Genomic DNA, 10,193 nt, shown 5'->3' with positions numbered 1-10,193 from the left:
AAAAACGGCTCGTTTGTCGTAATTATGCTTTTATATATAAGTTTGTCTCGTTTACAGTAAAAAAAAAAAGAGCCCAGGTTGCATTTTGGCAACAGTTATCCTTTAAGAGATTTTACAGTTACTTTAAATAGTAAAAATATTTCAAATTTTTACTGTTTTTGCTATAATTTTGATCAAATAAATGCAGGCTTAGTGAGCAGAAGAGACTAAAAAACATAAAAAAATCTTACTGTTTAAAAAGGTTTCACTGATAGTGTATTTGTAAAAACAAACTTTTTATGCATATAAATATGCAGATGATCCCACCAGAGATGTGTTTGTCTAATAAACAATATTCTGACATGTGTCCATCAACTCAAAAACATCTTCACTGATGTCATTATACTTCAAACTGAAAAAAAGAGAAAAATAATGTTATCACATAAAGTGCATCATATTGCAATAATAAACAATGTAAAATATATTTAAATGTTAGTTCACATGCCAAAATATATTAGAAAATGTACTGCATGATTAAATATAAATGATATATTTTGGACAAAATAAATATATTTCCATTAAAAATAAAAAATGGTCAGAAAACACTAAACTAAAAGTACTAAGGTACTAAAAGTAAATTTATTGAAATATTTTTAGTATAATTTTTTTTTAAATAATTAAAAATACATTTAAACAAAAATACAGATTTTTATACTTTTATAAAAAAAAAATACATTTAATAACAAAATTTGTTGCACGGGCATATATATTTATTAACTTACTTTAGCTCTGCCATTTGCGGACAGTCCAGCATTAATTTGACCAATCGTGGTATGGAGGAGTCAGTCAGCTCGTTGTTCTTTAGAATGAGAGTTGATAAAGTGCTACTGACAGCAACAGATTCACACAACTGCTCGACACAAGCATCTGTGAGCGACACCATATCCAGACTGCAGGAACAAGACGAGACGGGCACGTTTCAATAATCAGGTGCGGTTTAATGTGTTTTAATCTTTCTCTAATTTTGCTAGTTGGTACTGAGAGCATGTGTGTGAGGATGTTACTCACTCCAGGTACTGTAGTTTGCAGTGTTTGTGTCTCAGTGCTTCCCAAATGTGTTTGGCTCCAGTATCGCCAACATTGTTCACTCCTAACGAGAGCCTGATGAGCTTTGACATGCCAGACATCAAAACACTCCCAAGCACTCGAAACACCTCCTTGGTCAGCTCACATCTGGTCATTCTATGGCAAAACACACTCACAGCTTAGGTTTCACGTTATCAAATTTTAAAGTAGTTTAAATGATTAAATGATTGTCAAAATGCATTAATGTTCTTCAGTTGGAAACATTTTCTCTACCATAAAAAATGTTTGCGGTCAGTCAGGCTTTTGAAAAAAGTATTACAATTTTAAACAACTGTTTTCTCTTCGAATATACACTACCAGTCAAAAGTTTTTGAACAGTGGGATTTGTAATGTTTTTAAAGAAGTCTCTTCTGCTCACCAAGCCTGCATTTATTTGATCCAAAATACAGCAAAAACAGTAATATTGTGAAATAATTTTACTATTTAAAATAACTTTTTATTTGAATATATTTTAAAATGTAATTTATTCCTGTGATCAAAGCTAAATTTTCAGCATCATTCCTCCAGTCTTCAGTGTCACATGATCCTTCAGAAATCATTCTAACATGCTGATCTGCTGTTCAAGAAACATTTTTATTTTTATTATCAATATTTAAATAAGCTACTTTTTTGAGATTCTTTGATGTATAGAAAAATTGAAACATCAGCATTTATCTGAAATGATGAATAGAAAAAGCTTTTGTAACATTATACACTATACCATTCAAAAGCTTGGAGTCAGTATAATTGTTTTTGTTGTTTTATAGAAATGAATACTTTTATTTAGCAAGGATGCTTTAAATTGATTAAAAGTGATGAAGTGATAAAGGCATTTATAATGTTACAAAAGTTTTCTGTTTCAGATAAATGCTGTTCTTCTGAACTTTGTATTCATCAAAGAAACCTGAAAAAAATTCTACTCAGCTGTTTTCAGCATAATAATAATGGGTTTTGAGCAGCAAATCAGAATATTTTGGGCTGGAGTAACGATTCTAAAAATTCAGCTTTGAAATCACAGGAATAAATTACATTTTAAAATATAATCAAATAGAAAACATTTTAAATTGTGACATTTGTTTTTACAATTTTACTGTTTTTGCTGTACTTTGAATCAAATAAATGCAGGCTTGGTGAGCAGAAGAGACTTTTGGTAGTATATTTTAAAATGTAATTTATTCCAAAAGTGCAAAGCTGAATTTTCAGCATCATTGATGTGGTTAAAAAACAGCTAATTTGCATATATACTCCAGTATTTCCAATGTGCATTTAGGGGACATCAGTGCTTCACATATCTGCATGGCGCCTGATTGGCCGAGTTCATTTATGGACAGATCCAGGTCAGTCAGGCGGCAGTTTTCTGATTGGAGGGCAGCTGCTAGAGAGGAGCAGCAGGAGCCAGTCAACTCGCAGTCAGACACACTGCAATTAAAATAAACACATTGTATTATCCATTTAAACACAAAGATATTTAATTTTTTTAGAGGTGTGTAGAGCTATATGTATGTTACTTCAATGTGTTGAGACGGCCTTTCTTTAAAACTTGTGAGATCATCTCCATCTTATCATCTGTCACTGTGTTCGTGCTCAGGTTTAGCTTCCTCAGCTCTGAAAAGCTGCTGTTCATAGCTGAAGTCAGCGCAGGAATTGATGTCGCCGTCAGTGAACAAAAAGACAGACTGCGGAATGCACGCACACACACACACACACACACACAAATTCTGTTAACATGCCTTATGGATTTCATTGTTATATTTCCAAAAATATTGACTTTAATATGAATTGTGCAAGTGTACTCGATTTCCAGTAGTCTGCAGTTCTCCAGTGCACTGCTGAGATGAATAAGGCCTTGATCCTCCACATTGGTCACACGCAGATTGAGCACACGCAGTCGTGAGCCTCCAGAGAGCATCTGAGCCAGAGATTCACAATCAGCTGGAGTCAGTGAGCATCCACACAAGCTGAAAAAAGGTGATGACACACTTTAGCAAGGGTTTGACCAAAAGCAAGCACCTAGAATGATCAGGGTGAACATATGGATTATTTTTCCCAGATGTTTCTAATTTGCCCAAAATTGCATACTCTCTTGACTACATACTGTAATGGTAAAAAAAGGATGTTCTATACAGTATGACTGTTATGGACGATGTACTACATTTACATATATGTTGTCATTATCACATGACCTACCAGTAATTATTTTAAAAAGCAAATAGTTAAACCGTTGAATCACAAAAAAGATACAAATGTTTCTAAGTGTATCGCGAATCATTTAATTCAGATCGGGACTTTGGGGTGGGTTCATGCATCTTTTGATTCAGATTGAGAATTCGGAGCAAGTTTGTGCATCTTTTGATTCAGATTGGGAATTTAAAGTGCATATCACAAATCATTTGATTCAGATTGGGACTTCAAAGCGCATATCACAAAAGGTTTGATTCAGATCAGGACTTTGTAGAGGGTTTGTGCATCTTTTAATTCAGATCAGAACTTTGGAGCACAGATCGCAAATCATTTGATTCTGATTGGAACTTCAGAGTGGGTGCATCTTTTGATTCAGATTGGGAATTTAAAGTGCGTATCATGAATCATCTGATTCAGATTAAGACTTCAAAGAGCATATTGCAAATCATTTGATTCAGATCAGGACTTCGGAGGGGGTTCGAGCATCTTTTGATTCAGATTGGGACTTCAAAGCGGGTATCACAAATCATTTGATTCAGATTGGAACTTCGTAGCGTGTTCGTGCATCTTTTGATTCAGATGGGAACTTTAGAGCACAGACCACAAATCATTTAATTCGGATTAGGACTTCGGAGTGGGTTTGAGCATCTTTTGATTCAGATTGGGAATTTAAAGTGTGTATCATGAATCATCTGATTCAGATTAAGACTTCAAAGAGCATATTGCAAATCATTTGATTTAGATCAGGACTCCGGAGGGGGTTCGAGCATCTTTTGATTCAGATTGGGACTTCAAAGCGGGTATCACAAATCATTTGATTCAGATTGGAACTTCGTAGCGTGTTCGTGCATCTTTTGATTCAGATGGGAACTTTAGAGCACAGACCACAAATCATTTAATTCGGATTAGGACTTCGGAGTGGGTTTGAGCATCTTTTGATTCAGATGGGAACTTTAGAGCACAGACCACAAATCATTTAATTCGGATTAGGACTTCGGAGTGGGTTTGAGCATCTTTTGATTCAGATGGGAACTTTAGAGCACAGACCACAAATCATTTAATTCAGATCAGGACTTCGGAGTGGGTTTGAGCATCTTTTGATTCAGATTGGGAATTTAAAGTGCATATCACAAATCATTTGATTCAGATTGGGACTTCAAAGCGCATATCACAAAATGTTTGATTCAGATCAGGACTTTGTAGAGGGTTTGTGCATCTTTTAATTCAGATCAGAACTTTGGAGCACAGATCGCAAATCATTTGATTCTGATTGGGACTTCAGAGTGGGTGCATCTTTTGATTCAGATTGGGAATTTAAAGTGCGTATCGTGAATCATTTGTTTCAGATCGGGACTTCAAAGTGTGTATTGCAAATCATTTGATTCATATCAGGACTCCAGAGTGGGTTCATGTATCTTTTGATTCAGATTGGGAATGTAAAGGACGTATTGCAAATCATTTGATTCAGATCAGGAATTCAAATTGTGTATCGCAAATCACTTGATTCAGATCATGACTTCAGAGTAGGTTCGCAAATCATTTGATTCAGATCGGAACTTTGTGTATCGCAAATTATTTAGTTTTCAGTTTTTTTTAGTTAGATCAGAATTTTAGAGGAGGTTCGCGAAAAATTTGATTCAGATTGGGACTTCATAGTGGGTTTGTGCATCTTTTTATTCAGATCACAACTTCAGAGCACTAAATTTGGATTAACTCATTAATCTGTTGCTTGCCCTCTTCATACTTAAAGAGAGAACTATATTTTCCAAAGTCGGACATCACTTGTTATGATTTTCAAGGGTGTAGAATTTAGTGGAGACTTTATGACATGTCCCTTCCAATATCCCGCGACTACTAAAATTTCCCTAGCAATAATTTTGATCAAACAATTAAATTGCTGTTGTCTGCCGTTATATCTCAACCAACCTACAACCCTGCAATAGACCAATTAAATCTTACTTGAGCGATTCCAGTGAGGAGCTTCTGAGAGCTTGGCAGAGGGTTTTGACTGACTCTTTGTCCAATCTGGAGTGTGAAAGATCCAGCGCTATCACATGTCCCTCAGCCAGTGCTGTTGACAGGTGGGTGGCAGCAGCCAAACTGAGACAACCCTGTGACAGACTGACAGGATAAATGAACTCCAGTGACTTTAATAATAATATAAAAATAAAAATCATAAAAAGTGCATGTTATTGTTTATTTAGTACTAGGGATGCACCGTTCCAACTCTTCAATAAAACACCATATTTAAAGGTTAGTTATTAATTAGACGAAATAAAATAGAATATATTTGAAATTCAACCTTTAAACTGCATTCCAGTAAAAATCCCAGTCATATACTGTAGCATAATTGAAACTTTACTGGCATGTCGATCATTTACAGTATCATTTACATTCAAAACTTTAAGTAAAGAGATCGAAATGAAGGACAAAATAACAAATATAAACGAACGAATACAAATATTACAGAAAAACAGGGTCAGTTAATGGACTTACAATTTATTTGATGAACTTTATGTAATATTTATTCATGATTAACTTATTTTGAATGCTGTCTACATTGCGCACGGCATCGCGTAGACAGCATGATATATTGTAAATATAATCATTTAATATTGTATTAATTTCAATAATAACTAATAACCCATAAACCCAGGACATAAACTCTTTTTATAGGTTGTAATGACACTTTTCTACAGTTATTGGCATGGTTAAAGGTTATATTTTAAATTTCATGCAACATTAAGCTTTTAAGTCTATATTAACGTGATTGCGCGACAGCATCAGTGGTGCGCTCCTTTATTAATGGCATTGATTTGCCGGCATAAAGGATCTGCTGCGACCTATATTTACAGTCACTGGCTGCGACGGAGGAAGAAAAAAAAAAGAGGAAAAAAAACTCGGGAACGGACCGGGATCTGTTAATTTTTCCGATCCCCAATCCAGCTATTTTTTAACTTAATATCGGATCGGTGCACTCCTATTTAGTACTGACCTGAATAAGATATTTCACATGAAATATGTTCACATATAGTCCACAAGAGAAAATAATAGTTGAATTTATAAAAATTACCCATTTCAAAAGTTTACATCCCCTCCATTCTGTTGTTATCTGAATGATATGCAGCTGTGTCAATGCATTGTTTTTCCTTCTGAAGCATCAGTAAGCATTTGAACCTTCTTTAATAGTTGCATTTGAGTCCCTCAGTTGTCCTCAGTGTGAAAAGATGGATCTCAAAATCATTCAGTCATTGTTGGAAAGGGTTCAAATACACAAAAATGCTGAAAAACCTTGGAATTTGTGGGACCTGAAGGATTTTTCAGAAGAAAAACTGTTTAGGACAAACAAGGGACTCATAAACAACTATCACTAAACACAAACACAGTTGTGGATCATTCAGGTAAGGACACAGTATTAAGAATCAAGGGCATGTCATTTTTATAAATTCACCTATTATTTTCTCTTGTGTAACATTTTGTAAACAGCTTTTATGTGAAATATCTTATTCAAGTCAGTACTAAATAAACAATAACATGCATTTTGTATGATCCCTCTTATTTTGATAAAAAAAATGTTTTTGCAGACTTTTGATTTTGCAGACTTGAAAGGGGGATGTAAACTTTTGACCTCAACTGTATCTAAATCATCAGACTCACCCAATGCTTTTCGACAGCCGTAACGCTGGTATAAGTTTCTCAGCCTGTTCGCCTGTTAGATCTGCTCTGTACAGGTTGATACGCTCCATCTCTCCCACACAACTCACGACATATGACAGCGCAGCGCAGTCGGGCTCCTGCATGGAACTATAACACCAAGGCTGTAACAGGCTCTTACTAATGCTTTCTTTGACCAGAGATGAGTTGCGTGCATGTTGCAAAAGCCGAAAAACACAATAGTGCTTCGTTTCATCACCATCTTGCAACACCCTAGAAGCAAATCCCACCAACCACTGAGAGAACGCAGATATTCGGCTTTCATCAAACTTTCCCACATAGTCTTCCATTGGTTTACACTGCACTGAGTCGGACAGCCCTGCTAGAAATGTGTAGTAGAGATCCGAACGCTTGTCTGAGATCTCCTGCACGGATTGGTCGAGATAAAAGGAGGCGGCTAATAAGAACTCATGCATCACTGGAGACAGGAAGGAGAATGTGGTATCAGGAGACGCAACATCACCATTAATGCACAAGAAAGCAGAAAGAACAGGGTGGTGGAGAAAAGACCTCAGGTCATCGCTGAGGGAGCAAACCGGATTGGAAAGCTTCCCCAAACTGGACACAAGTGCTCTGGTTTGTTCTGCATGCATCTTCTGGTTCTGCAGGAGCATGTGTGTAATAATGCAGAGCAGGTGAGTTAGAGTCTCAGGTGGGGTGTTTTTACTCTCTAACTGAGTTTTTAACACATTGCAAAGCGTCCAGCAGAAGGCCGGACAAAAACACTGCTCGGACACTCCCAACACCTGCTCACACCGGTGAAAAACTCTCTCAGCTCGGCCTCCATTGCCAAAGAACTGCTGGAAGAACGCTCTCCTCTGGGTCTGGGAGAACCCGACCACTTCAAAACACCTTAAACTCTGGACTGGCTCTCGGGACGTGATCAACATCGAAGCTTCAGCCAGCAGAGATCCGTAAAGTAGACTGTGCAGCAAGACGGAGCCGGTTGCTTCTTGTTGTACGTCACATATGAACGCAGACGATGGATTGCACAGAAGGTGCTTCAATTGCTCCAGTCCATCAAGCACAAGAAGCAAAGATCGCGGCTGCTGTAGAGCGCCGGCGAGAGTCTCTGTGGAGATGTGAGTGTGAACGCGCTCCAACATGCATTGCAAACTCTCTGCTTTCCCCTCAAGAGATGCCAGCTCCCAAACAGGCACTCGAATGAGGAGTGCGTAATGTTGCAGGCATGCACCTTTCGTCCAATCCCAAATGACCTTCTCTACTGCTGTAGTCTTACCCATTCCAACACCACCGTAAAGAACCAGTCTACGGCCTTCGGATCCTGGAGGAAACTCTTGAGATATGACATCTTCTAAAGCTTCCCAGTCTCTTCCTTTAACCAATGCACGGTCGATCTCATAGGCACTCACTGAGAGGGGCGTGTAATGGCCTTTCTGGATCACCTCTCCCACAGGTTGACCTCCCAAAAGAGAATTGGGCAGAGCTGTGTTCAGCACAGAGCTTCTCAAAGCTTCCTTATGCATTTGCTGCACATCTGTGGAAAAATCACACGTTTAATCTCTCTCTCTTTCTTTCTAATAACTTCAGTATTAACTGCATTAGTCTGGTATTGATGGCTCAAGCCTCCGTTACTAGATCTAAAATGATCTTTTGTAATGTCTTGAGGTGTGGTAACGGGATTACCACCTCAGGTGTGAATTATTTCTATATATATGGGCCATTCAAAGTCAGATGTCTTTTTCCACAAATTTTGTATGTATACAAATTGTATAGAATCCAAGGTGCACATTTCTATTAATTGTGCTGTTAATTAATCATATTGTATTTTCAGAAAGTTTTGGAATATTTGTCCTCTCCCCAAATGTGTCACTATTTATTACATTTAATAAGAAGGGATACATTAACCTATTAAGATTTTGCTTACATTTTCCTTATAAATCTATTTTATTAAAAAGTTTTCAGAGGTAAATCAATAACAGTTGCAAATTTAACAATATTTCAAATGAATTTCGAATCCAATTTTTCTTTGTAAAAGGCAAAAAATTGATCATCCTGGTTTCAAACTAAAGGGTTCATTAGTTTGAATATACATTGAACCAAACACTGTCATAACAGTTGATAATTCAGTATACTTTATTTTTGACAAAACATCAAAGGACTAAAACATATACTGTTTCTGTAGTGACATGAAAATGTGGGACACCTTTTGTTTCATAAAGTTTCATAATTGAAAATAAATGTTTTTATTTTTACTATTTAACACTATTTTACATAGTTTAAAATGTTTAAAACAACATTGGATTAAAATCATTTTAATATCATTTTCATTAGTTGAAATTTAGGGCTTAGGGTTTGGGACAGGCAACCCAATTGCAAGTACCCAATAAATGATGATTTTATATAGAATATATTAAGCTTACAGATATTTTAAATAATATTGTGGGTTTCACCAGATAATAAAAGGACCTTAGTAAACAAGATTTCAATACTTAAATGCTTTTTAAATGTGTCCGGCAAAATCTTGTTTTAAAGTTTCGAAAAAAAGTTTTAAAATCCTAAGTTTTAATGTTTATAACCACATAAACAGAAACAAATGTATAGATAGGTAGACTTATTAAATTAACTTTTGTGGACCACGGTGGAGGAGCACTTTCTTCCTCAGAATGTATTAATTTTGTTGAATTTCCTGGAAATGTAATGCGGTAAATTTCCATTCCAATAATAAAAAATAGATTACAATAAACTTCCTATTGTCTGTGGCCAATTCTGTTATAATTTTAACTCATTAACTATTATGCAAGATTCATACTAAACTCATATTAAACAACAAACTGTCAATGGTTTCAAACTCAAAACTGTTCTTGCTCACCATATGAAATCTCGCTCTGCATGGCTGCAGATCCCGATATCGTGAGAAATCCTGAGGTCTCAGATGACAGATGTGTACAGGTGTGTTCAACTTCATCCAGCGGTCACTCGCAGACCGATCGGCGGCTGATTTGAAGTTACAAAATGTTGTCCAACTTGAGACACCGCCAACTTCACGTCAGTGTGACGTATGGCTGCATCAAAGTAACGCGAGAGCGATTCGAGAGCAGTCGGCTGACTCAGCCAGCGCCGCTTATCCAGAACGGCTGGCTAGAAGTGACCGAGTCTTGCACAATCTTGCGCGATTCATAAACAGTTCTTGGATAAATGACAACCGCTTATTCTCAACAAATCCGCTGGCT

General features: G+C 36.5%; 1 protein-coding gene across 1 annotated transcript; it reads right to left on the bottom strand.

Annotated features, from left to right (window-relative positions):
• Positions 1 to 189: 189 nt before the first annotated feature.
• Positions 190 to 9,956, bottom strand: LOC141287523 (NACHT, LRR and PYD domains-containing protein 12). The gene is made up of 9 exons (XM_073819687.1): positions 9,833 to 9,956; positions 6,943 to 8,497; positions 5,245 to 5,406; positions 2,898 to 3,062; positions 2,613 to 2,780; positions 2,350 to 2,523; positions 1,048 to 1,221; positions 762 to 929; positions 190 to 391 (listed from the first exon to the last, which is right to left on the bottom strand). Exons 1-9 carry the CDS (start codon positions 9,852 to 9,854, stop codon positions 322 to 324), a joined length of 2,658 nt encoding a protein of 885 aa, XP_073675788.1. The 5' UTR covers positions 9,855 to 9,956; the 3' UTR covers positions 190 to 321.
• Positions 9,957 to 10,193: the final 237 nt, after the last annotated feature.

This window comes from Garra rufa, chromosome 15 (genome assembly GCF_049309525.1).
Source record: "Garra rufa chromosome 15, GarRuf1.0, whole genome shotgun sequence".
Classification (NCBI taxonomy): domain Eukaryota; kingdom Metazoa; phylum Chordata; class Actinopteri; order Cypriniformes; family Cyprinidae; genus Garra; species Garra rufa.
Note: the sequence above shows the minus strand (reverse complement) of the source record. Positions and strands in the feature narration are given on the sequence as shown.

Bases quoted from the DNA above. Each gene is read 5' to 3' on its own strand.
- LOC141287523 (XM_073819687.1), bottom strand. From the start codon at position 9,854: ATGCAGAGCGAGATTTCATATG. The intron at 5,407-6,942 runs GTGAGTCTGATG...TTATCCTGTCAG, and splicing joins CGGCTGTCGAAAAGCATTGG to TCTGTCACAGGGTTGTCTCA. The intron at 3,063-5,244 runs GTAAGATTTAAT...ACCTTTTTTCAG, and splicing joins TCCTCACTGGAATCGCTCAA to CTTGTGTGGATGCTCACTGA.